Source organism: Piliocolobus tephrosceles, chromosome 7, assembly GCF_002776525.5.
Source record: "Piliocolobus tephrosceles isolate RC106 chromosome 7, ASM277652v3, whole genome shotgun sequence".
NCBI lineage: Eukaryota > Metazoa > Chordata > Mammalia > Primates > Cercopithecidae > Piliocolobus > Piliocolobus tephrosceles.
The window spans coordinates 67,509,868-67,537,679 of record NC_045440.1 but is presented as its reverse complement, the minus strand read 5'-3'; the positions used below and the strand labels follow the sequence as shown (position 1 = coordinate 67,537,679).

Below are 27,812 nucleotides of genomic sequence, written 5' to 3'. Positions count from 1 at the left end.
TAGTCCTTAGGAGAATCATCTTTCTGCCTGTGTTTTTTCCTTGCTTGTCCTTCGGTCTCTGCCAATTTCAAGGAGACAACGTGTCACATGATTCCTTTTAAAGTTGGGCTCTGGCTGGTGCTGCTTTTCCTACCCACTGCCCATCTGCCGGCTCAAAAGACAACCTGAGTGCTGGGTGGGGTGGGGGAACCGCCACAGTGAGTGCTCAAGTAAGAACAGAAATATTTGACTGGACTGGGTCCTAACAGAGGCGATTTTATTACCCTAAATGTCCTGGAAACCCTGTTGCCTCTGGCTCAAGAAGACTCCAGACTTGGTCATTCCCGGAAGACCTGCTGCAGCGAGCCTTGGCGTCCTTCTGCAAGTGGCTGTGACATGAGTCATGGGGGCAGTCTGTAGCGAGGCTGAACAAGAGGTGGGCACAGAACAGGGAGGTTGCATCTTCTCCCCATCAAAAGTGAGAGACCAGCAGGCTGGCAATAGCCACTGGACCCCCTGGAGCTTATGGTGGGGACCAAGGGGCCAGCATCAGCAGGAGGAGGTTGAGCCCAGGGAGGACAGGTCAGGCCAGTCCAGGCCCTGACAGAAGTGACCCTGCTGTTAACTGCTGAGCAGTGCCCGTAATATCAAAACCAGACATTGCCTTAGGATGGAAAGAACACGCTGGGTTCTTTCTTACCATCCCTCTCATTTAAAGGAGCAGTGAGGTCCAGGTTCCTAATTCTTTCCCTTTGTGAAAGTCACCACTTTTATTCAATGAGGGAGCCTCAGGCATGCTCTTACGGTGGTGCATTAATGTCACAAACAAAGCAGATTTTATTTTTATTTGAATTGGCCAAATAAAACGTTCTATACAAGGCAAACAGTTCAACATGAAATATTTAAATTAAAAATAAATTACTTCCATCCTATATAAATCTCTAGCTGCCACATACAAATGAAAGATATCAGTTATAAATGAAATAAGTTAAAATAAATGGTTGTAAGGAGCTAGGTGTGGTGGCATGTGCCTGTCATCCCAGCTTTCAGGAGACTGAGGTGGGAGGATGGATCCCTTGAACCCAGGAGTTTGAGACCAGTCTGGGCAACATAGCAAGATCCTGTCTTAAAAACAAACATCATTGTAGGATCCTCTGTTACGACCAGCATAGGTTACTGGTTTGCTTCCTAACTTGGTTCTGGACTCCAACATCTTTATTGAATAAGATTATTGAACAGTCCTTTGGGACAGCCCCTTCTTAAAAGACCACTTGATGCCCAAGTCTCCGAATAACATTCAGGTATGAGGATCAGGTGTTCAGAGTCTAAAACAATGGCTGAAGAGCAGAGATAGCAAGGTGGAATCCCAGAAGCCCAGGCTTCTCAGCCACCCTCTGCCTTCTTATGGTTCACCTGGAGATATGGAAACAGGGAACTCAGCAAAAAAGCATGCATAGGCATAGAGCAGCAGTCACACATAGCAGTTCAGTCTGAGACCTGTAATGTGGCCAAACACTTCTTTGTACCAACATATGGCAATTTCCAGCACTGTCTTAGGCTGAATTTACCATAGGATCTCTGGTTTCATGAAGTGAGCTAGATTAATTTAAACCTCGGAATTAGAAAACAAACCTTTGGGGGCAGAGTTTAGGCCACAGATGACAAATATACAAGGCATGTGTCAACTAATCCCTCCATGGGTAAGCATTACTAATTGACCACTGCATTCTTCTATCTCAGATTCCATCTCTACACAGCACTTCAGGCAGCCTCTACCCATCAATCATGTTTAGTGTTTGGGATGAAAATCATTTATTAACCTTGGTCCTTCTGTATGTTTTGAACTATTTTGTGTGAAGGAGTAGCTCTAACACAGGCATTGAAGCCTGACACTCATGTGAGTTAGGTGCCTTAGTCTAATCATTTAACCTCTTTGAATTGGCATCCATTAAATGGATAGGGCCACCTAATAGAATTGTTAGAAAGATTAGGATGATACATATAAATTGCCTAGTATCATGCCTGAAACATAGTAGACATTTAATAGATGATAACTGTAACCATCATTATCATCATTATTATTATGTTATTGTTTTAAGGCTACTAATGTTGACAATGGAATTGATGATGACATTTTCATTGATAGAACAAAAGCATAGTATCATATATGAGGTTGAACCATATGAAATTGATGCTTGTTTTTGACCTACAAAAATGGCAACTTTTTCTGGTTCAAGCTAACATATAAGATATAATAATGTATTTCATTCAAATCCCTTACTTGTTCCAACATTATCAGAGTCTTCCCTTCAATGGTTGCCCCCAGAGACACACTCTCTCACCATTTAAAAATTTCCCCAAATCAGTCGCTAGAGAGTAGGCAAAGCAGGTAGTCCCCTGGAGAGAAGCTAAGGACCTGGTGTCTGGTTCCACTATCTGGTATCTGGTCCATAACCTCCGAAGGCCTCCATTTCCCCCTCTGCAGATTGGGAATAATTGTGCTTTCTTCCACAGGGGTTTTGTGAAGATAAGAGATAATGGATGAGAAAGCACTTTCAAAAGTTCAAATTATTATGCCAAAGCAAGGGATGATTGATTCCACTAGACTATGCCACTTCAGGAAACATTAGCAGTCAACATTTAACTTTTAATGTTTTTCTATAGAAAAACTGCACATAAAAGAATAGAGAGTTCATGCAATCATGCCAAATGGCCATGAAAATCAACCTTGAGTATACTCTCAAGTGGATATTAGAATTACTGACTTAATATATAGTGCTTTGTCCTTGAAAATTGTACCTTGTCAAGGTGAAGTAAATGCAGTAATGGAAACAGTAAGAACCACTGTGTTTACAAGTGCCTCAAAGTCAATTTACACTAGAAAATCACACACTTTAGAGCAACTCACAAGGAAGACAGAGGAATTGCTTTTTTCCTTCCTTGGAGTTCTTTAAAATGAGCTGGGAAAGTTTAATTTTTTGCTTAAAGATAGAGATACAAACTTTATGACCTCCCAAAGTCACTTTCAGACCAATGGCTTTAGCAGTTCTAAGAAGGGACAGTTTTATATTTTGCCTTCAAGGGACATTTCTTTCCTGTGCTCTATCCGAGGGTGATCAATGAGTGAGGGAGGATAATGGGTTTGGACCAGCTACTAGCAGAGGTGTGTGTGGCTCAGTTCCAATCCTGAAGTTTTTTCCTCTTGTTCGGGGAACCTTGGCCAAAACAGGGCACCTGAAGAGGGTCACCTTTAGTCGGCCTCAAAGGCGCTGTTGGTGGCTCCCACGTATTCAGACTTCTTCTTGTGCCTTGTCCACATTTTCCGGAGGATGCCGGGGACCCCGCAGGAAGCACTGCCCGTCAGTGGTAGAGAGGCTTCCGCTCCTTGGGGAAGGGCTGGATACTCTTCAGTCATCTTCTTGAGATGTCTGGATCTAAAGAAAAGTCAGGAGTGGGTGGGGAGGGTGGTCCGTTCATGAGCCAGACTTCATTTTTGCCCTCGAGAAGAGTGGCCAGAGCTCTATCTTCTCTGCTCCTCCTCCGTGACCAGGATCCACATAGCTGTAAGGTCACTGTAGGGACCCTCACAGGAACGGCTTCCCCTGGGGAAAGCTTCCCATGGTGTGAATGGAGAAGGTGGCCCTGGACACACTGGTTCAAGGATTTCAAGTTCTGCTCCTGTCTCCCAGCTCTGGGTCTGGTCTTGCCAAAGGCTCTGTATCCCTACCTCTCCAGCCTCTATGTGAACAAACTTGCTGGAAAGGACAGGTCCCCAAGCAGCAGCTATTGAAAAAGCATGAAGTCTGGGATGGGTTCCTGCTTCCCATCTGCTGTGTGACCTCAGGCAAGTGACTTAACCTTTACCAGCCTCAATTTCTTCATGTGCAAAATGGGGATAATCTCATCTAACTCAAGGGGCTTTTTGGAGGAGGAAAATGAGAGAGTGAAGCATCTGGCACATTGTGGGCCTCAACATGTGTTCATTCCCTATACCCTTCTCCCCTTAGGTGAAAGAAATGGTGGCCTTACTTTTCTTTTCTGTAACCAGGGTCCAGGAACAACTTGAAATGACAATGACTGAGTTTAGAGAGAAGGGAGTCATTTAGAACCCTTTGCAATGCAGCCATGTGGACTGAAAGGGTGGCCTCTGTCATGGCACAGTGAAGTTTTTGCTTGTTTACACCAGCAGCCAGCAACAGTTATTGCCACTTAAAAACTGTACCTCATTATGGTAAAATAAATATGATCCAATCTTTTTGGATATTTATTGGATATAATATAATCAAAGAAAAAAAATTTTGTTTTTTCCAATTAAGTCCCCATACATTGAGTGACACATGACTTGGTTTTTATAATTCTTTCTAGCCAACCTTCTGTCATTCAGAAGTGCTCCTCACTAGCCTGTTCTTTCTCTGACCTCCCATTGCTTTCAAAGTGTGCAGTGCTCAGGCTGACGGTGTAGTCTGCAGCCCCACCTGCGTGCATCCAACATGTTCCCAAGTGCATGGCTTCCCAACTACTAGATGAGTTTCCTGAAACACGTTGACAACAGCTTGTGCTAAGCTCTCCACACATTATCTCTTTCAATTCTCAGGCCAGGTGCAGAGGCTCATGCCTGTAATCCCAGCACTTTGGGAGGTCAAGGCAGGTGGATCACTTGAGGTCAGGAGTTTGAGACCAGCCTGGCCAACATGGCGAAATCCCATCTCTACTAAAAATACAAAAATCGTCTGGGCATGGGGGTGGGCGTCTGTAGTCCCAGCTACTTGGGAGGCTGAGGCTGGAGAATTGCTTGAATACCGGAGGTGGAGGTTGCAGTGAGCCAAAATTGCGCCACTGCACTCCAGCCTGGCGACAGAGCGAGACTCCCTCTCAAAACAAAACAAAACAAAAAACAAAAAATTAATTCTCACCACAACCCCCTAAGATGGGTACTCCCTGTGATTCCTGTTTTACCTTTTTGTTTTTGAACGGATGGGGACAGGAAGGCTGAATAACTTGCCTGAAGTCATGGTGGGTTGGTGGCAGTTCCAGGCTAGAAAGCAGATCTGAGAAAAGAACCTAGCCCTTCGCCACCCTGAAACGCCTGTGGTGTGGAGGACGTAGTCCGGGGCATACATGTATGTGCTGAATTGAGTTGAAGACTCACTGTCTTGGTGCAAGGCAGAAGGCAGTGTCACAGAGGGGTGTTGGGGGTTATCCACTCCTGCCTCCCTAGCTGCTGGTTCTGGATAAAAGCGAGTAGTCACACTGCAGTTGCAAGTGTGGTTTGAAACCTCTGTACTTGACACACTTCTTAACTGGTGGGCAGGGGATCCTGAACTTACTCATGAGACATTTATGATGCCCACATGCTTATGGGAGGTTCTGAATATGGCTTGTGATTACATTCATCTAATTAACCAAAAAGCCTCCCAAATGACTTCTCCATGCCTAAAGAGTGGCGTTAATGAAGTGGAAACCATGAAAAACTTTCCCATTTAATCCTAGGGAAACAGTTGATGAGGTGCTGCAGAGACCCAGGATTATTGGCCTCATTAAAGGTAACTTGCAGCTGGCATGGGTTTGTGTCAGCCTCTCCAGGGTCTGTCAACCAGGCAGCCTGGTGCTCTTCTGGGGAAGGAAGGATCAGGACAGTGGGAGGCCACAGGCGGTGGGGCCAGAGACACAGCACTTACCCTCTCATCAGAACAGCTCCCTTCTCTGTGCCCATGGCTGTCGCCTCCAACGAGGCAGAGGCCGGAGTTTTCACTGAGATCCGGGGCACTGGCGGAATCTGCCATGAGGAAGCGGGAGGGAGTGTGAGGATGCATCTGCCTTCCCACTCTGGCCCTGACTGAGGCCGTCTGCAAGTGGGGATGACTGAATGGAACCACCACCACCTGGACATAGTCTTCATCATTAAGCAGGTATGGGACTGCCTGGGAGGGCTTGATAAACAGTGCCAGACCCCACCACCCCAGCTTCTGAGTCCGTGGGTCTGCTGTGGGCCTGAGAATCTGCATTGCTAACAATTCCCCAGGTGCTGCTGGTGCTGCTAGTCCTGGGACTCCACTTTGAGCCACTGACCTAGAGAAACTCAGGAGAGAGAAACGAGAAACTGGAGACAGCGCAGCTCAGTCTTACGTGGCAACTGCCACCCTCACACCTCCATCATCACTGGTGTCCAATTTGTTACTAAATTCTGCAGATTCTTGCTTTGATTAGGCTGCATAGGGTAGGGCCAGCCCAGCCTCTCCGTTTCCTCTGCTGCAGCCTTCAAGCGACGGTGACCTCGGACCTCCTTGCTTCCAACCAGATCCACCACATTCCTCATGCCCCTCCTTGGACTCTAGAAGCTTAAGCCACCCCCACCCCCGCCCAACCACCTTGCAGGGCAGATCGACTCTGCAGCTATTCCTCCAGGCTCCCCAGCACAGGACGTCCTCATCTATGCAGCTCGGCCTCCCATTGGTCCCTGTGTGTGTCAGTAGCTCCACTGCCAGCAGCGGGTGCTCCCTTCTCTGATGTTCACACAGCATCACCTCCTCCTTTACCCTCTGGCTCTAGGCCTCATCTGTCTCCCCTTTAAGGCTGCTTCCTCCAGGAAGCCTTCCCTGAGGCTGGTGGCCCACGTTGATCTTTCTCTGTCCTCAGGTCCCCACAGCACTGAGCGTCTATGCGGGTAGCAGGGTCTGGGACTGGACCACTTGGCAGCCCTCCTCACCCGTCCCAAAGAGTGGACAAGTACTCAGGAACATAGAGAGTTAACTGAAAATTAACCAGTGGCCTAACCAGGGCTAAGTCCAGAGGCCACTTGCTGTGTTCTTCCCCCTAAGCCCTATCCAAGGCTTCAAGTCACCACGTTCCTAAAATCGCTGGGAAATTCCAAGGGCACTTTCTTCATCCCTCCTCCCACCCCAAGCTGGCCGACTGCGGGTAGAGCTGCTGCCACCTTGTGGTCCATCTGAACACTTCCTTCCCGTTATGCCATGGGCCGGTGATGAACTCCCACACCCCTCATCTCTGGGTGAAAGGTCTTGTTCCCACTCTTTTCCCCTGTCCTTAGGCCAGTCTCACCCAGTACACTTCAGCACTGACTGGGATTTAGCTGTGTGAGCCCTGGATTGCTCTCCCATGCTGGGGTCACGGATCTCTGATAAGCTGTGGGACCCCAGCCCCAACTGTCTCCAGGCCTGAGGAAGGGTCTGTTGTGCTGCCTCCTTTTCCTCTTCGTTCTTTTTTTTTTTTTTTTTTTGGAACTGAGTTTCACTCATGTTGTCCAGGCTGGAGTGCAGTGGCAGATTTTGGCTCACTGCCAACTCTGCCTCCCAGGTTCAAGTGCTTCTCCTGCCTCAGCCCCCCAAGTAGCTGCGATTACAGGCATGGCTCACCACACCTGGCTAATTTTTGTATTTTTAGTAGAGATGGGGTTTCACCATGTTGGCCAGGCTGGTCTCAAACTCTTGATCTCAGGTGACCACCTGCCTCCGCCTCCCAAAGTGCTGGGATTACAGGTGTGAGCCACGGTGCCTGGCCTCTTCCTCTTCATTCTTATTCCCTCCCTTTGTAACTATATCCTCATCACCACCCTATACCCTCCCAGCTTCCTGTGGACTCCTGCTGTCACTGCCTGTCTGCCAAGGACACTGTCTGAGGCCAGCTTAAGGTCTGGGGCCAGCTCAAGGGCTGGGGCCAGTGAGTCCAAGATCATGGCTACCTGCCTCCTCTTGACCTTGCTTTTTCTCTGGCTCAGGTGAGGGCAGCTGTTGGAACTGTCACAGCCTGATAATCTTCCCTCAACATCAACCGCCCAGACCTCCTGGTTTCCCCTGAGTACCAGGTTGGGAAGAGGAAACAGCCCTGTGTGTGGTTTTCCTAGAATAGTGATAACCTAAATGAGATTTCCTGGATTAGGTCTCCTGCCCAGACCAGGAGCGAAGCACCGATATCTCTGTCAATTTGTTTGTGACGATGAGGGCCTGGCACAATAACTTGGGTCTCTTCTGGTTCTCACATTGTACCACCTACGGATCTTAAGAGCGGATATTCAAAGAGTCTAGGATGCCTGAGCTGACCTCACTTCCAGCCACTGCTGACTCTGCTAACCAAGAGGGAACCCAACATTCATGGCTAGAGATGAGAGAGATGTACTGATAGGCCTGGAGATGTGCCACTCCATCTCCTTCAAGGAAGGACAGCTGCCCCGCTGTGGGAGGGAGGACAGCAGGGTGGGTAGCAGAAAGCTCTTAATTCCTTCAGGTGGGCTTGGCTGTAGAGGGCCACCTTGTCAAGGTCACACCCTTCCTGGTGCAGCCCACATGCCTTGATGGAGTGAGAAGGGAACATAAAAGCTTGGTCATTTTGGCCTGACTCAGACCAGTCTGAGTGGTTAATGCTTGTCCCGGACCTCCCCACAAGGTGTTGAAGCCCTAGTCCTGGATGTGATGGTATTGGGAGCAGGGGCTTTGGGAGGTGATTAGGTTTAGATGAGGTCATGATGGTAGAGATCCCATGATAGGATCAGTGCCCTTATAAGAAAAGGAAGAGATGCCAGGGATCTCCCTCTCCCCACATGCACAGAGGGAAGGCCATGTGAACCCACAGTGAGAAGGTGGCCATCTGCAAGCCCGAAAGAAAGCCCTTGCCAGACACTGAATCTGCTGGCATCTTGATCTCGGACTTCCCAGCCTCCAGAACTGTGAGACGTTGTTGTTTTAGCCACCCAGTCTATGGTATTTTCTTACAGCAGTCTGTGCTAACTAAGACACCGGTGTTTTGTGTTTCATAGCATGTGAGAACCTCACATCTCTTTTCCCCTGTGACTGTGCTTGGGAATTAGTCAGGCATTTCTACCTGGCAGGGTCCTGTGATAGAAACCAGCCCATCCCCCCCACCCCCCACCATGTATAAGATGTCTATTGGATAATAGCTTCTTTTGTTTGCGTAAGAGCTGAATCTCTCACAAGAAAGAGAGAAGCAGCCAGGGATGTTCCACAAGGGCACAAATTAGAGCCAACTGAGAGCTTTTAGGAGCAAAGAACAGCCAGTTATGCTTTTCTAATAATCCTCAGGCCTGGAACAAAGAACACTGAGTCTCTCTTCATGGCACAGGAGAATTAGACATGACCAGAAGCTTAATGCACAACAGATACAACTAAGCAGGCTTATTTTACTTACCAGAGATTTTCCATATGCTCGATTCCCACACAGATTTGATGTTTTGGGTTCAGAAATCCCCACTGCAACATTGAACAGAGGACATATTACTCAGTGGTACTCTGTGTTCTGCCTCCCCCTGGCTCTGCATCAATTACCTTGTTAGCCAATCAACCATGGCAGGGAATTTCTAAAGGCCTTTGTACCAAGCAGCAAAACCAGGCAGGAGGGTCAGGCCATGAGGCAACTGTCACTCTTCTAGGGGAGCTGGAACTAAGGCCTAAATAAGATCAGTGTGTCTATGTACATTCATTAACTATAACAAACATATCCCTCTGGTAGAGGATGTTGATAGGTAGAGGCTGTCCTTGTGTGTGGGGGCAGGAGGTATATGGGAAACCTCTGTACCTTCAGCTCAATTTTGCTGTATACCTAAAACTGCTGTAAAATTAAAGTCTATTTAAAAATAAGATCACACATGTGGATCATTTAGCACTGTGTCTGCATGCAGTAGGTGCTCAGAATGTGCCTTCAGCTCTTCCTTCCTTCCCAAGGCCTCAGATCACAAGAGGTTAAAGAGGTTATCAGAGTTAAGTCTTTAGAGCTGGGATCAGTTATTTAACACGGTGCTCTGGATACCCCTCTAAAAATGAGCAGAGACACTTCATGCGTGTGCTGGGAAGGAAGTGCAGCCCCATAACGTGGAAGGACTGGAGTGTATCAGATCAGAATCGTGGGACACTGGCTTTACGAGAGGTATGGATGGAGAACCTTGGGGAACCTTCTTTCTAATGCCTTTATTCCTGATGCCCCAACCTAATTCTGAGTAGTTTTTGCCCTGAAGCTTCTGAGGATTCAGGTGTTGAGCTGAGGTAGCTGACAAAATGTAGGGGAAAGCTGGCTTTCAGCACAGGTCTCTCTGGGGCAGGTGTCCCAGGACAAGCCCTATCTGACTGTACTACAGAATCTAGAAATAACTCCCCTCCCACAAGAAAATACCTTAATGCAAATGAAATCAAGTATTACAAGACTACCAAGATTAAACTATAATGAATGGAGCCCTGGCATAACTAATAATAATAGCAGCTTACATTTTTGTCTGTACGCCAGGCACTGTACTGAACACAAACCATAAAAGTATTACCTCATTTAATCCTCACCACAGCCTTTCTTTTCTTTTCTTTTGAGACAGGGTCTCACTCTGTCATCCAGGCCGGAGTGCAGTGGCATGCGCAATCTCTAGCTCACTGCAGCCTTAACCTCCTGGGCTCAATCAATTCTCCTACCTCAGCTTCTGGAGTAGCTGGGACCACAGGTGCACACCACCATGCCTGGCTAATTTTTGTGGAGATAGGGTTTCGCCATGTTGCCCAGGCTGGTCTGGAATAGTCTGTACTTTCCAGTCAAGGAAACGAGGCTTTAGAGATACATAACAGTTATGATAAAGCCAGGTAAGGGTGATTTAGGGAGTAGCGAACTGACTTTGGGTGGTCTTTCAGGGTTAAGGAGGCTTGACTGAGGAACCCTCTACCCCGGCTAGGAGAAAGTGGAATTTGTGAGGTGGAGAGACACAGGGAAGGCAATCTGCAGAGAGAACAGTGTCAGGGAAAGTCCTGGGAAGCAGGATATCATGGAGCTGTCACAGAACTACTCCGCGGCTCAGGGCTGTTCTACATGATAGAACGGTGAGGACAGGGGTGTCATAGGAGGTAGCCTTGGAGAGGTCAGTGTGGTCTGGAGGGCAGAGGCCAGGAGCGGACACAGTACTTAAAGCTGAGGGCGCACAGGGGCAGATTTCTGCTCCAAGTGGACCTCTCTGGTAGCCTGGTGGGAGGGGCTGGAGGCTGGGCCCTTCCCTGATGATGTTCTCTACACAGTCAAGATGAAGGGAGGGGGAGCCAGGGTAGCTCGAGGTAGGTATCAAGAGGGCTAGAAGAGAAATACCTAGGAGTTGATGCTGTCAGTGTTTCATGTCGAAGGGGTGGGGAGGACAAGGTGGCATTAGGGAAAACATCCTGGGGACTTGCTGGGATGAAGGATAATAGCTCCCACTGAGAAAGGAGGAAAGGCTTGAACAAGTTGGTTCTGAGGTGCCTGAGGACATCTCAGAAGAAGTCCTGGAGGCAGCCAATTCTCCCAGGCCAGGCCTGGGGACTGCCCCATTTCCAGGCACCTGAGAGTTTCTCAGTCAGGTCTCTGCATTCAGAGGTCCTACAATTCCCAAGACACCCCAGAGCATCTTTCTCCCAGGTGAGACAACTACTGCGTCCAGGTGCCGTCTATGGCTCAGGAAAAAAGCAGTTCCAAAATGTGAGCTCCCTGGAGACAGGCACCTTTCTTGACAGGAGGATGGTCTGGCTTTGACTCAGAAACATTCCCCCCCCCCCCCCCCCCCCGGGATCTATCAGATTAGAGGAGGTGAAGGAATTGAACCAATCCCCAGCCCAGTCTCTTTCTCTCTCTTTTTTTTTTTGAAACCTCACTGGCATATTTCCTGCATGACTGCAATAACTTATTGCTCTTGTCTTTTAGAATAAAAGACTGACTCAGGCAGCCCAAGCTTCCACAAACTACTTAGAAAGGAATGAAAGTGATCCCTAAAACTAGACAGTTGGAAAGACATTCCCTGTGGGGAAGAGGCACTAGCTAAGGAATCAAAAGACCTGAGATTTAATCTTGGCTCTGTTGCTTACAAGCAGTTCGACCTTGGGTTAGGTCAAACAGTTTCTATGGTTTCAGTTTCTTCTGGAAATTGGCAGAGGGGCAATTGCAGTAAATCAGAGGCTGTCTATGTTCAGGGTGCATTAGAATCACGTGGGGCGGGGGCAGTGAAGGGTGGTGGGGAGAGGGTTGTTAAAACACAGATTAATGTGCCCTAAACCTGGAGTTTCTAATTCCATAAAATTTGCATTTCCAACAATTTTCCGGGGACTGCTGCTGCTGCTCCCGGGACTCCACTTTGAGAACCACGCATTAGATCATCTCTAAATCTTTGCTGCTCAATATGTTGTGCCCAGAGCAGCAGCATCTGGAAGCTTGTTAGAAACATAAAATCTTGGGGCCTACCCAGTCCTACTATATTTGAATCTGCATAAAAACAAGATTCCTAGGTGATTCTTTTGCATATTAAAATTTGAGAAGCATGGCTCTAAACTCACTTTATGATTTTATAGAAAAGATAAATATTCTGTCTCTTCTTCTTTCCACACACACATGCACCCACCCACCCACCTATATATAGACACAGAGAAAAATCTATCTCGTCTTAATTTGCAAGGCAGATTGTGGTTTTCCTAATGCTTTCAAACTCTGCATACATATAAGTGTATGTAACCACTTAATAGAGAATAGCTTGATGTATGAGTTCTTATGCAAAGGATCAGAGGAGCAGGATTAGGTTCTTAGCAATCAAAGAAATCTTGCTGGCCTGGTCTAGCATCTACAAAGGGAAAACTCAAAGATGGATGGAGGAAGGGACTATACTCAGTAGAGTCTTATTTCAGTTCTTGTAATATACAAAATTGCCAACGCCCAAAGGCTTTCCGAAGGACACCCTGTACTTTCTATTGTGTATTTTTGGAGTTAAAATATGAATAACTTTAGGTTGTGGGCATAACAGAAATAACCTAAACCAGCAATTAAAGGCAAAATACCATCATAGACTTGGGTGGGCTAGAGGCAGATTCCTGGTTAGCTGCTTGGGGTGGAAGCCATTAAAAAAAAAATAGCATCCAAGGTAAAACTATAATGTTTCCAGTTTTTAAGACAAACTTACTCCTACATTCTTGTTATAGATTGTTGTTTGGGTCATTCAAATTTAGAATGGTAAGATTTTATGATGGCAGTTTATGAAGAGCCTGTACAATTTTCCACACACACACACACACACACACACACACATTCTCTCTCTCTCTGTTAAATAAATTATGCGAGCCTCCTTTGCTTCATGGGTCATGATTTTCTCTCCCCCAGAGCATTCTGATTTACACTATCTCTAGAATAAAGTAGGGCCTCCTGTGGAGCAAGATGGTAGATAAGGGCCCATCTCAGTGGGTCATGCTTATAATCCCAGCACTTTGGGAGGCCTTAGCCAGTGGATCACTTGCATTCAGGAGTTCCAGACCAGCCTGGGCAATATAGCAAGACCCCGTCTTTTAAAGATTAAAAAAAATTAGTTGGGCATGGTGGCTGTGCACCTGTAGTCCCAGGGAGGCTGAGGCGGGAGGAAGGCTTGAGCCCAGGGCAGTGAGCTGTGATTGCTGCCACTGCGCCCAAGCCTGGGCAACACAGTGAGACCCTGTCTCAAACCAAAAAAAAAAAAAAAAAAAAGAAGAAAAAAGTATTTACTCATTACGCACACCTAGGAGTGATTGTTTCATAGGTAGAAAATGTGTGGGGCTAAGTAAGGTAAGGCCTGAGAGCAGGTGCTTTTGTGGTGGAAACAGCATTTACTTGGGAAAGCACAGGTGCTTGGTCACCTGGCGCCACTGAGGCCTCAGCCACCGCCAACGCTGCCCTGACCTGGGCGTGTGGGTGGCTCTGAGTGGGTCCCTGCGCCCAGGGAGGTGCGGGAAGCTGGGGCCGGGACTCACGTACCGTGTCTGGCAGAGGTTTTGGTGGGGTGGGCTGTGGGCAGCCGCGCGGTCTGGAGCCTCCCGAACCTGCGGCCGTCGCCCGGGTCCCTGCGGTCTCCGCGGTGGGGCAGCAGCTCCAGGGGTTGGTGCGTGTACAGGTCCGACTCGATCACTACCTGCCGGGCGGGGGAAGCGCGGTTAGCCCACTCCTCTGCTCGGGCCTCGGGACCCATATGGCCCCCAGGGCGGGAGCTTTGTAGATGGAGCTCGCGTCGAGCGAGTTTCTTGATCCTTCCTGACTCCAGTGAATTCTAGTAGCAGCGACAAAACCTAGGCAGGAAACCGGCCAGAAGTGGCTGCTTTATTTGACTTCAGACTGCCAAATGGTGCCATGGGGCAAGCAAATGAGGGTTCTGGAGGGGACAGGGGTGTTCCTCAACAGCAAGCCCTTCACAGAGTTAGGAGCCTGGGCCATCAGACCAGAGATCTGGGCAGGTCAGCTGCCCGGTCGCCTGACGTGTTTTGATAATAGGACAGGCCTTGAAACGACAGCAGTTCTGGAGATCGAGGTCTTAAACAGTCTTTGTAGCTGAGTGGACAACACCCTTGTTCATGCAGAGGACAACTTTTTGGATGCTCTAGCAGAGCGAAGACCTAGGGAGAGGGCTCAGGCCCAACTTAGTCTCAGATTTTTAAAGAGAAAGAAGCTGGTGGCAAAGTGGAGCAGGGGGCACGGGATGCTCTCCTACCCGTGCCCCCACTTCCCAGAGCAGAGTGCCTGGGTCAGGGTGGAGCTGGGAGATGAATTTCCACTGAGTGTGGTTCTGTGCACTGAAATCTTGATAAGCCAGAACAAAGGGTCCAAAGCTAAAATGTTTTCAGTCATCACCACCTGCTGAGTAGTTATATTGGGAAGTTACTCTGTTAGAGTCCACCAAAATGGGCCTTAAAATTTTTTTTGTTTTTTTGAGATGGAGTCTCACTCTGTCACCCAGTCTGGAGTGCAGTGGTGTGATCTCGGCTCATTGCCAGCTCCACCTCCCGGGTTCACGCCATTCTCCTGCCTCAGCCTCTCAAGTAGCTGGGACTACAGGTGTCCGCCACCATGCCTGGCTAATTTTTTATATTTTTAGTAGAGATGGGGTTTCACTGTGTTAGCCAGGATGATCTCGATCTCCTGACCTCGTGATCTGCCCGCCTCGGCCTCCCAAAGTGTTGGGATTACAGGCGTGACCCACCATGCCCAGCTGGTATTTTTTTTTTTTTTTTGGAAAAGAATGTAATAAAAATACTTAAATCATTGAGATAATTTAAGTGTAAAAACTTGAGACAAATAGTAGCCATTTTATCTTACTATGGAGAGTCGCGAAGGGGAATCTTGGTAGTTTGGGCTCTGATCCTGCATATTTATATATAGGCAGGACACTGGGTCATTCATTCTGGGGGTGGGGGGGGGTGGGCAGCCCTTTCATCACAGCTGTTCCTGATTTTATTTTCATTCTCTCAGCATCGCTCTCAGAGAGGAGGAGTGAGGACTGCTGCGGAGTTCTCAGACCCACTTTGTAGAAGGAGGAAGTAAGGCAGGATGTGAAGCCTGGAGTCCACAGGAAGACTGCCGCTGCCTTCCAACATTTCCTCCTCTGAAAGGGAGACAAATGTTCCCTTTCAGGAACAAGAACCACCACCTCCCCATCTCTTCTCTGCATGGTGGGGAGGGAGAATGGGGAGGGAGAGAGTGGAGTGACATTAGCCGCTCAGCCCAGCAGCCAGATGGATGTAGGAGGTTTCCTGGGGGTGGCAAGGAGGCCAGCTATTTCCTAGGTCGCGACTGGGGACATGCCTCCTCCAGCCCACCAAAGCATGCCAGTAGCAGGAAAGGAAAGAGGAGATGGGCCCAGCTCTGAGCCTTCCTGTTTCTTAGCGGGGCCTGATACTTGGTTCTCATTTTCCACAATGACAGAGGCTCTGAGATGGCTGCAGCTCAGCGGATTAGGCCCATCCCAGGAAACAGACAGCTGAATGGATGGATGTGACCTCCTGAAAGGCTCCTGGCAGCCTGGTTTATTTTCTGGTCTATAGGACACAGTCTGAGTTTGCTGCTGGTGATCTTAGAATACACTGGTCTGAGAGGAGGCTCTTTACATCCTGAGGATAGGAGCAAGATTAGAGAATTAGGATGGTGGTATGGGATATTAATGAGCAGGGAGGAGGACAGAGAAGGGTTGAATGCTGGAAGTTTCCTTTTCTAGGTCAGCAGACTGTCAGCTGAAGTCGGGGAATGTACTAGAGTAACAAGCGTTACCACAATAAAGTAATACTCCTTTGCTGGTCATAGAGAGGTCAAGGTAGGAAAAGCAGAAGACACGAACTAACACACAAGCCTCAGGATCCCATCCACTGACATCTTTGATTCACACTTCTGCTTATTTGTTGCCTAGATTGCTGATAGGCAGTTAGAAAGACAGTCAAGAAGACCGAGAAAATAGAGAATCACAATGCTTTGGGGCTGAGGGGATCCACACAAATGTTCTAGCCCAATTCTAGCCTAATTTTATACATAGGGATACTGAGGCCAAGAGAGGCCATGTGTCTTACTCAAGACCACAGAACTGTAAGGGACAGAGCCAGGATGAGAACCATGGTTTCATGCCTCCTAAGTGCATGCTCTTGGTAAACCCATAGAAGTGCCTACATTCAGGCTGGGCGCAGTGGCTCATGCCTGTAATCCCAGCACTTTGGGAGGATGAGGTGGCAGATGGCTTGAGCCCAGGAGTTCAAGACCTGGGCAACATGACAAAACCCTGTCTCTACAAAAAATACAAAAACGAGGTGGGTGTGATGCCACGTGCCTGTGGTCTCACCTACTTGGGAGGCTGAACTGGGAGGATCACCTGAGCCCAGGAGGTTGGGGCTGTAGTGAGCTTTGACCATCCCACTGTACTCCAGCCTGGGGGACAGAGTGAGACCCTGTCTTAAAAAAAAAGAAAGGGCCTACATCCAGATAGGAATTTTCAAGTGCAAGTGCAATTGGTTGCTCTGTGCATTTCTTTTCTCTTTCTTTCTTTCTTTTTTTTTTTTTTAAATTTTGAGACGGAGTCTCACTCTGTCGCCCAGGCTGGAGTACAGTGTGGCATGATCTTGGCTCACCACAACCTCTGCCTCCCGGGTTCAAGCAATTCTCCTGCCTCAGCCTCTCAAGTAGCTGGGACTACAGGCACGTGCCACCATGCCCGGCTAAGTTTTGTATTTTTAGTAGAGATGGGGTTTCACCATGTTGGTCAGGCTGAGCTTGAACTCTGATATCAGGTGATCCACCTGCCTCGGCCTCCCAAAGTGCTGGGATTATGGGTGCGAGCCACCGTGCCCGGCACTCTGTGCATTTCAAAAAATCAGGAGAACCCCACAAATATTTCTCCTCACAAGCTTGAAATCTGGGAAGAATGTGACCTTTGCAATCTCATTTATCCATCTTTTCTGATGGCTGACCGCCTGCTTATTCTAAAGGGGCCACAAATCTCCATTGTCATGGCTCCATGCCAGAAGGCTTAACTGACCCACATCTTTGTGTAAGTTTATCTCCTTGAGCTAGTCCTATGATAGTGGGCATTGGGATGATCAAAATATCAATAAAACTGTCTAAGAATTAAAAAAATTAAAGACTGGAGAGACCGTCTAGAGAAGGAACAGTGTGAGGCTTTGCCTTGAATTTGGAAGAAATACAATTCAAGAAGAGTCAGAGAGGAAGGAAAGCTGACATTAAACATCACTCGGGGAGGAAAGAGATATTTGAGAAGAAGGAACCTGACATCCATCCACATGGTAGTCTAAGGGATGAGAAGAGATACAAATACAAATTTGAGGCCATAGGAAGTTGTAAATACGGGTACAGTTGCAAAATAAGAATTATTTTCCTCATCAAGATAACCAATCACAATTGCTTTTAGATCACCAAGTTGGAGAAGACAAAGACTCAAAGGGAAGCCAAGGGTCAGTTGGTTAGGGACACAAGAGACCAGAGACAATTCTTTCCTTTTTGGGATTCACTTTTCCCATCTGCAAAAGGAGGAGGTGGACTAAAAGACATTGCCTGTCTTCTAATTTGAATGGTCTGTATGACTGGGGCTGAGTTTTACAAGCAGAGGCAGGGTTAAGCTAACTGTTAGGGGAAATCAAAAATTCAGAGGCAAGTTCAAAAGGCCAGAGAGCACTCCTGCGCTGTCCACCTGGAGGAAGACTGAATATGGGAAGACAAGAGCCAAACTTCTTGACCAAAAAGACTGAAAGATCTGTGGTGAAACTTTCTTAAACTCCAAATTACCCACGGACAACTACTTCTCTTTCAATTTTTGGGAATACCTCACCCACTGCTCCTTGAAAGTTGGGAGCATTTTCCTTCTAGACTTTGGGATTGAATTTTGAGGGACCATGAGAATGATCAGAATCAGTTTCCCTACAATCAAGTTTTCCATCCATTAGAAACCCTTCTCTTTCTTAATATACAAAAGGTTCTCGAAAAAGGCATACAGTGCTTGCTTCAGCAACACATACACTAAAATGGAAATGATACAGAGAAGATTACCAAGGCCACTGTGTAAGGGTAACACGCAAATTCATGAAGTATTCCATATTTTTACTACACGGCCATAAAAAAGAACAAAATTGGCTGGGCGTGGTGGCTCACACCTGTAATCCCAGCACTTTGGGAGGTTGAGGCGGGCAGATCATTTGAGGTCAGGAGTTTGGGACCAGCCTGACCAACATGGTAAAACCCCGTCTCTACTAAAAATATGAAAAAAAATTAGCCAGGCATGATGGCGGGCACCTGTAGTCCCAGCTACTCGGAGTCTGAAGCAGGAGAATCGCTTGAGCCTAGGAGGTGGAGGTTGCAGTGAGCTGAGATCACGCCATTGCACTCCTGCCTGGGCAACGGAGTGAGATTGTCTCTCAAAAACAAAAAAAAAAACACAAAAAAACCAATACAACAAACAAGAAAAATCATGTCCTTTGCATCAACATGGATGCAATGCAGCTGGAGGATATTATCCTAAGCAAAATAACACAGAAACTGAAAACTATATACTACATTCTCTCACTTATAAGTGGAAGCTAAATATTGGATACACGCAGACACAAAGATGGAACTAATAGACACTGGGAACTCCAAAAAGGAGGAGAAAGGGAAGGGGGAAAGGGTGGAAACACTACCTATTGGGTATTATGTTCACTACTTAGGCGATGCTATCATTGGAAGCCCAAATCTCAGCATCATGCAATATACTTATGTAAAAAACCTGCGCAAATACCCCCAAATCTAAAATAAGGAAAAGGCATATAACTGAGAGAAATATAGGCAAAAGATATGAGTAAGAAACCTGTAGGGAAAAAAAATGTTGAAATTATCAATACATCTATGAAAAGACAAAGAATCACATCAATAATTATAGAAGTACAAATTAAACAGGATATGTTTACCTATCTGATTGTCAAAGACTAACAACATTGATGCCACACAGTATAGACTCAGCTGTTCTGGAAAAGCTGTTTTAAAACGTAATTGCTAGAAATTTGTCAATGGCTATAAAATTGTTTCAGTGTTTATCTCCTTGGGCCTAGGATTTTCATATCTATGACTTTATCCTCAGAATCATTTAAGAACACAAAAATATGTTCAAGAATTTGTCATGGCATTATTTAATAGAAAAAAATGGGGAACCCTATTTATCGATAATTTGGTTAAATAATGAATCTAGAAAACTTCAGGTTTGGTTTGGGTAAAAAAACTTATAGCACATTCATACAATATTGTATTATACAGCCGCTATAAAGAATGAGGTAGGCCAGGCACAGGGGCTCAGGCCTGTACTCTCAGCACTTTGGGAGGCTGAGACACTAGGTTTGCTTGAGCCCAAGAGTTCAACACCAGCCTGGACAACATGACAAAACCCTATCAAAAATAATAATAGTAATAATAATAATAAAGATTTTAAAATGTTTGTGTATATAAAAAAAGAATACGGTAAAGCTATACAGATGAATTGGCATAGAAAGATATTCAAGATTTATTAATAGAAAGAAGCAAATTGCAAAGCAGTACATTATCAGACAATAAGGCATAATATAGTTTAGTATATGGAAATTTTTCACTTAAAAAAAAAAACAAAAAAAACCGGGGCCTGTAATCCCAGCACTTTGGGAGGCCGAAGTGGGCGGATCACCTGAGGTCAGGAGTTCGAGACCAGTCTGGCCAGCATGGTGAAACTCCGTCTTTACTAAAAATATTTTAAAAAATAGCTGGGCATGGTGATGGGTGCCTGTAATCCCAGCTACTCAGGAGGCTGAGGCAGTAGAATTGCTTGAACCCAGGAGACGGAGGTTGCAGTGAGCCGACATGGTGCCACTGCCCTCCAGCCTGGGCGACAGAGTGAGACTCTGTCTCAAAACAAAACAAAACAACACAAAACAACAACAACAACAACAAACCAAAACCAAACAAACAAAAAATACTGGCTGGGCACTGTGGCTCACACCTGTAAATTTCAGCACTTTGGGAGGAGGCCGAGGCGGGGGGATTGCTTGAGTCCAAGAGATTGAGACTAGACTGGGTGACATAGTGAAACCCTGTCTCTACTAAAAGTACAAAAATTAGCTGGGCGTGGTGGCCCATGCCTGTAGTCCCATATACTTGGGAGGCTAAGAAGGGAGGTTCACTTGAGCCCAGGGGGTCAAGACTGTGGTGAGCCAAGACCATGCCATTGCACTCCAGCCTGGGTGACAGAGTGAGACCCTGTCTCAAAAAAAAAAAGAAAAAAATGCCCAATACTTATTGAATGCTTATACGTGTCAGGCTCTGGACTACACATTTTATATGCATTAAATCATTTGCCAAAGAAAAAAGAGAAAAAAATAAAAAAATAAATGTGGCTTTTGTTGCAGAAGAAAAAAAAATCATTTGCTCCTTCCCATAGTTCTTGAGATATGTTCTCTTATTATCCTTATTTTAATGCTAAGGAAGTTGAGTTCCACAATAGCTAAACAACTTGCTCAGGGTCACATAGCTAGAAATGGATAGAACTGGGATTTAAACCCAGGTCATTTGACTCTGAAGTCTACACATCTAACTCCTCTCTTCTGTAGCTTGTCAGGATTTGCTGATAGTATACAGTAGTCCCCTTTCATCTATGGTTTCAGTTACCCTTGGTCAAGTAGAGTCTGAAAATATTAAATGGAAAATTCCAGAAATATTTCATAGGTTTTAAATTTTGCACCATTCGGAGCAGTGTGATGAAATCACACACCAATCCACATGGCCCCTCCTGGGGCATGAATCATCCCTTTGTCCAGGGTCTCCATTCTGTGGACAACCTCCACTTGTTAGTCACTTAGTAGCCATCCCGGTTATTAGATTTAGAGGACATAGTGATACAGGGTTTAGTACTATCCATGGTTTCAGGCATCCACTAGAGGTTTTGGAACGTATTTCCTGCAGATAAGGGGGGGACTACTGTATTGTATAAAATTTTATATAGCATATACTGTTTTTGGAAATAAAAAGGTAATACATTTATATACATGTATATATTTACATGTATAGTATATGTACATGTTATATACAAACAACAACTAGTAAAACTCCATTTCATTCAAAGGACATTAATTTTTTTTTTTTTTTTTGAGGCAGGATCTCACTGTTTGCCCAGGCTGGAGTACAGTAGCATGACCATGGCTTACTGTAGCCTTGAACTCCCTGGCTCACATGATCCTTCAATTTCAGCCTCCCAAGTAGCTAGGACAACAGGAGCATAGCACCATGTCTGGCTAATTTTTTTTTTTTTTTTTTTTGAGATGGAGTCTTGCTCTGTTGCCCAGGCTGGAATGCAGTGGCACAATCTTGGCTCACTGCAACCTCTGCCTCTCAGGTTCAAGCAATTCTCCTGCCTCAGCCTGAGTAGCTGGGATTACAGGTATGCACCACCATGCCCAACTAATTTTTGTATTTTTGGTAGAGATGGGGTTTCTCCATGTTGGTCAGGCTGATCTTGAACTCCTGACCTCGGGTGATCCGCCCGCCTCAGCTTCCCAAAGTGCTAGGATTACAGGCGTGAGCCACTGCACCTGGCCACCTGGATAATTTTTTGACTTTTTTTGTAGAGTCGGGGTCTCATTATGTTGCCCAGGCTGGCCTCGAATTCTTGGGCTCTAGCTAACCTCCTGCTTCAATCTCCCAAAGTGCTGGGATTATAGGTGTGAGCTACAGTGCCCAGTCGAAAAACATTTTTAATGGAGAATAGGCTTTTGAAAATTGAGATACTTCAAAAATTGAAATGCTATCCTATGAAAAATTGTCATAGAAATAGAAACTCCAGTACAACCAGGAGGAGACAATTCAGTTTCAACTTTAAAGTGCAAAGATGTATTGACAGTTTTTATGTAAAGATATTTATATATAAAATGGGAATTGCACAGCATTAGGCTCTAAAGACATGTAAGCTAATTTTAGAGTAATGCATATGCGTGTTAAAGCAGCAAAACTAATACAAAAAGAGGAAAGCCAATGCTGGTGATGTTGGTGGTAAATGGACAAGCACTACTGGAAGCCCCCCAGTTGTTCAGAATTCCTGACAGTATGTGACAAAACTGTAAAAAGAACTAGTTTGAGCAAATCACAATTCTCTACATCTAGCACAATGTTTGTCACACACAATAGGAATGCAAATATTTGATGAAGGAGTGGATGGATGGATGAAATTGTTCTTATCCTTTTACATGTTTATTCTACTTTGAGGCCTATGCTCTAAGGAATTAATCCAAAAGAATAGTATTTTGGCCAGGTACCGTGGTTCATGCCTATAATCCCAGCACTTTGGGAGGCCAAGGCAGGTGGATCACGAGGTCAGGAGAGCAAGACCATCCTGCCCAACGTGGTGAAACCCCGTCTCTACTAAAATACAAAAAATTAGCCGGGCGTGCTGACATGCACCTGTAGTCCCAGCTACGTGGGAGGCTGAGACAGGGGAATCCCTTGAACCCCGGAGGCGGCGGAGGTAGCAGTGAGCCGACGTTGCGCCGCTGCACTCCAGCCTGGTGACAGAGCGAGACTCAGTCTCAAAAAAAAAAAAAAAAAAAAAAAAAAAAAAAAATAGTATTTTAAATAAATACATTCATTGCTGTGCTATTAATAAAAGTAAAAAAAAAAAAAAAATGGAACATTACGAATGCCAACAATAGGAAAACACCTAGATCAGGAATGCTATGTCCATATCATGGACTCTGTTTAAACAAGAAGAAAAAAATGTGTGCATAAAACAAGGCTTACTCTCTGTGCCTGGAGAAAATGGCAGAATAAGAGGTCCAGGTCTGGGTCACTTGGTGTCTGGTTGACATTTGTCAATTATTTTGGTTAAGTGGAGAACAGAGACTGCAGCACCCACCACACGGAACACTGAAACCCTCCTGGCCACTGAGAGCTGGGGAGGGAGAGTGAAGAAGCCTGGCATTGCTTTTTAAATGAAAGGCAACCAAACAGCATCAAAACTAAAGTTTCCTTACATTCTTGGTCAACAGGTGTTGAGAGCTTTTGGCTCTTCTTCTGGCTGGACTGGATACTGCAAAGACAGAGAGAGAGAAATGGTTTTAGACAACACCAGTGAGGCTGACATAGCTATAGTAACAACACTAAGAAGGCTTGAATCTCTGGCGAGGCAGGGGCATAGAGGAGGAGATGGGAAAAAGAGACAGGGTCATTGCGATTGAAGATGTTACTTGGCTTGAGTACAGAGTTCATAGCTGCATTACTCACAAGAGCTGAAGTTTGGGAACAACCCAAATGTCCACCAACAGATGAATGAATAAACAAAATATGGTGTCTATATGTGATGGAATATTACTCAGCCTTGAAAAGGAATGGAATTCTGATACATGCTACACATGGATGAACCTTGAACACATGGTACTAAGTGAAATAAGCCAGACACAAAAGGTCACATAGTCTACGATTCCTCTTAATATGGGGTTCCTGGAGTAGTCAAATTTATAGAGACAGAAAAACAAACAAAAGGACAAAAAACCAAATTTGTAGAGACAGAAAGTAGAATGGTGGTTACCAGTGGCTGGAAGAGTGGGGGAATGAGTTAGTGTTCAATGGGTTCAGAGTTTTAGTTTGGGATAATGAAGAAGCGATAGGATGGATGGGGGTGATGGTTGCACAACAATGTGAATAGACTTAATGCCACTGACCTGTACACTTAAAATAGTTTTTTAAATGGTACATTTTGTTATGCATATTTTACCAGAATTATAAAAATACTTAAATAAATTAACCATTAAAAATGTTACTTGGTTGGGAAAAGGTGTGGATTTTGTTGAAAATGGAGACACCAGGCGTCTGTTTTCCATGTTGCTGCTAGGATGATCCACCTACAACTTAAATCCCACCATGTCCCTGCCAGGCTTAGAACAGAAATGACTTCATGTCAAATATCAGATGAGTGACAGACGAGTGCTGGCCTTGTTATCTTCTGCAAAGCCCGAGAAGCCTGCAGAAACGAATGCTGGTTAGCAGCCAGAGCTCCCGGCTCCCTCCCTTGGCTTGGTGTGAATCTGAACTTGATTCTTTGCCAGTTACCAGCTATGGGACTTGGGTAAATCTCTCTCTCTCTCTGTCGCACTTTCCTCCCTTCAAGACAGGAATCATAATGGCACTCACCTCAGAAGGCTATGGCAAAGATTAAAGGAACTCATCCTTAAAAAATCCTTGGTCTAGCACCTGATGAGGAATGAATTCCCAGGAATCAGAGGTAGTTATGATTTTCCTCTTTTTCTGCAAGATGAGGGAAGGTGGGAGGAGTAGGTGATGGCTACAGATGATAGCATTCTGTTAGGATTTCTCTTTCTGGAACATTCCACGTTTCCTCCTGCTGTTCCCCAATTCCCCTCACCGCCCCTTCCCCATTGTTGCTTATCCCAAATGAATTATTTTGAATGCTATGGTGTTGTTCACCCAGAGTTAAATCCACTGAAATAACTTCTGGCACAACTTTTTCATAAAACCACGACGTTTATCTATTGTAGTTACTGTGAATTGTGCTGATGAAATCTTTCCCTTAAAGGGCTCTCATCCTTTCAAGAAAGTAAAACCACACACATGTTCTCAGTTACAGGATTGGTCTATGTCATGTGCCTTTCAAAATACTTAAGAAGCAACATAATATTTGCTATTGCCATATTTTGGGGAGGTTTTAAGATGGCTCAGTTAAAAAAAGTATGTATGTAGGTATTGGGCTGAACTCAATATGTGTGTGTTGGAAAGAGGGATATAATACAAAAACAATAAATGTAATGATGGCTCACATTGCACTACCCTGGGTGATGGCTTGTTTATCTCTTTTAGAGCAACTTCACAAGGTAGCTACTCTTTGTGAACTCCCCTGCATAGATGGGGATGCCTGAGGGATAGAGGGGCCACACAGTCGATGTTGGAACAAGGCCCACACTCCTAACCACCAGGCTGCACTGCCCGTACTGCCGAGGTTGTACTGGGGAAGATTTGGTTACTGAACATCCTTAAGCATGGCTAACCCGCAGCCTTTGGGAAACGGCACACCAGGGAGGAGCCCTTGTTAGATAGAATCAAGCGACTCTATTTGTACAGTTAGGGGATATGGAATGTAATGAAGAGTTATCACTCTGTCTCATGAGCGGCGACTCAAGACCTGCTAGCGCGGTCTTCTCTCACGGAGAGCCCTCTGCTTGGAGGCTTTGGAGAAGGCCAGTGAGACCAGGCAAGAAGTGAGAAGAGGTGGACTTAATTCATCCATGATAAAATACAAAATGGCCATAATCCTTTTCTAGAGAACAGCTTCCTGAGCAGTGAAATGTCCGTGAATACCACTGAATACTTTGTTTAATACCAGGAGGTGGCCATGAATGAAAATGACAAGGAAAAAACATAAGATTACATATTTATCTTTGACTGATCATGTTGATTATTCTAAATACAAAATAAAATTGGAAATCACTTTGTAAGTGATGTATTTAATGGTGCTTACCACATGCCAGCTACTGTTCTAAATGCTTTATATATGTACTCATTTATTCCCCATATGATTCTGGAAGATAAGTTGTTTCTCCCGTTTATAGCAGTGGAAACTCAGGCCCAGAGAGGTTAAGCAGCTTGCCCAAGGTCAAACAGTGCAGAAGTGGCAGCAGTCCCTTAATCACTTGGTCTTTCACTTTTTCTCTCTTTAAAAATTTTGTAAAGCGGAATGAATGATAGAAAATAAAACACATTTAACATTTTCATATTTGCTTCTACTTTGTTTTCTTCTCATATACAAGAAATACAAAATCAGAGGCAATGTTTTGGTTCTCTTTCTACCCTTCCCTAATTCTCCTTCCCTAGCTTCCCAAGACTACTGAGATCACTACTTTTATCTGTATCTTTCTGGTCTATGTTTTAGTATTTTTCTGTAGATACATATCCATAAACAACGTATAGTATTGGTTTATATTTTCAAATTTACAGAAATGCTATCATACATATATAATTTTTCAGCCTGCGTGTTTGGCACTCAGCATTATGCTTAGATCTACCTATGTTCATACATCTAGTTTATTCCTCTTGACAATGTATAGTATTCCGTAGCATGACAGCACCACATTTTAACCATTCCCCTCTTCATGGACACTTAGGTTATTTTCAGTTGTGCCCTCTTAGAACCAATGCCACTGTGAACATCCAGGGGTAAGAGGAGTTCCACCCAAAAGCGAAACTGCTGATTCCCAGGGTCAACTTGGACTTTCAGAGTTTCCAGAGGGAATTCCAACTCCTGCACGTGGGCGGCAGACTCCCAGCTCTTTTCCCTCTCTCTGGATCTGGCAGTAAATGTCTAAAGCTTAATTTATGTCCCGCAGGCTGTCTCTTTGTGGCCAAACGGACGGAATCTCTCCCTCCCCCGCTGTGCAATGGCCCTGTCGGCGGCTGACACAGGGGAAGAAAGGATTGTTTGAATGTGGACTCACAACACCAGCAAACACCCAGCCCACTTCATTCAAGGCTGACAATGAGACCAGGGGCTAAGCCTGAGTCATGGGGATGGATGGGAGGGGGCAAGACAGGAGCGCAGGCAAAGAGCAGAGGCGGCAGGAGAGGGGGCCATGCTTAGGAGGGGGTGAGGGGACTGCCCAGGAACCAGACACTTGGAGTCATCAGAACCCTCACACAAAGCCCTTAACGCCATTCACTGAGGACCACAAGAGCTTATAGAGTCCAGATTCTCGTGTCGCATTCTCTGGCAGCATTAGTTCCAGGTTAAGTTTGCAAGGTGGCCCTGGGTTCTGTGGAGAAGCCAGCCCAGGGTCAGGGCGCTCTCTGCTTCATTGGACTTCAAGCAGCCGCCGGGAGTGTTTCTCCGCACATTGCGTGGCACAGTTAGAAGTCATACTTTTAAGCCAGCTGTTCTCATTTCAGAACCCACTTGCTCACTGGAAAAAACGAAAGTCTCTATCTAGCCCGGAGATTTTGTTTTCACCTGTGTCTGCAGCAATGGCTTGCTGTCACTTCCATTGTTGTACTGGACTGCTGGTTCTGAATTTAATGAAACAGTGAGCATTTAGCTGCTCTCGCCCTCCCCTTGATGGATTGTTTCTCAGTGATTGATGTTTATCCTTGTGCCTCTTTCCCCCCTTCAAAAAATCAAATACCATCAAAACAGAGAGTCCGTCAGACCCCAGAGACCTGAGGATAAACCGTAGTAAGGCAGCATGTGACTGTCCTTCCCCTCCTGCCTAATATGCCACGTTAAGGAAACGGACAAGGGCAATTTCACTCACCCTTGGAAGGAATCACGGTGGTGAAAACTTCTATGTTCTCGTCACTGCAGCTGTAAATCTGATGCATCATTTCAGCCTTCTCTTCCCGAAGTGCCTGGCAACTGGGGGCCTCTGTCTCTGGACCCCTAGTCGCGAGGCATCCTAATCCAGTCTGGCTCAGGGATCATTGTGCGGGTCCACAAAAGACAGGCTGGTGCTGTGAGCTCATCTCGTTCCAGTCTTCACTGCAACATTTTCTAAACCCATCTGTCCTTTTTTTTTTTTTTTTTTAAATGAATCCTATTATTGCAAACC

The 27,812-nt window shown here is 45.7% G+C and overlaps 1 protein-coding gene and 1 non-coding gene across 2 annotated transcripts; one reads left to right on the top strand and one right to left on the bottom strand.

Annotated features, from left to right (window-relative positions):
* Window positions 1-798: 798 nt before the first annotated feature.
* On the bottom strand, window positions 799-27,724 carry VXN (vexin). Its single transcript, XM_023222376.2, has 6 exons — window positions 27,519-27,724; window positions 23,238-23,293; window positions 13,714-13,867; window positions 9,139-9,200; window positions 5,658-5,755; window positions 799-3,413 (listed from the first exon to the last, which is right to left on the bottom strand). Exons 1-6 carry the CDS (start codon window positions 27,586-27,588, stop codon window positions 3,230-3,232), a joined length of 624 nt encoding a protein of 207 aa, XP_023078144.1. The 5' UTR covers window positions 27,589-27,724; the 3' UTR covers window positions 799-3,229.
* LOC111549286 lies at window positions 18,217-18,323 on the top strand. Its single transcript, XR_002733674.1, has one exon. It is a non-coding gene; the product is annotated as a U6 spliceosomal RNA (small nuclear RNA).
* Window positions 27,725-27,812: the final 88 nt, after the last annotated feature.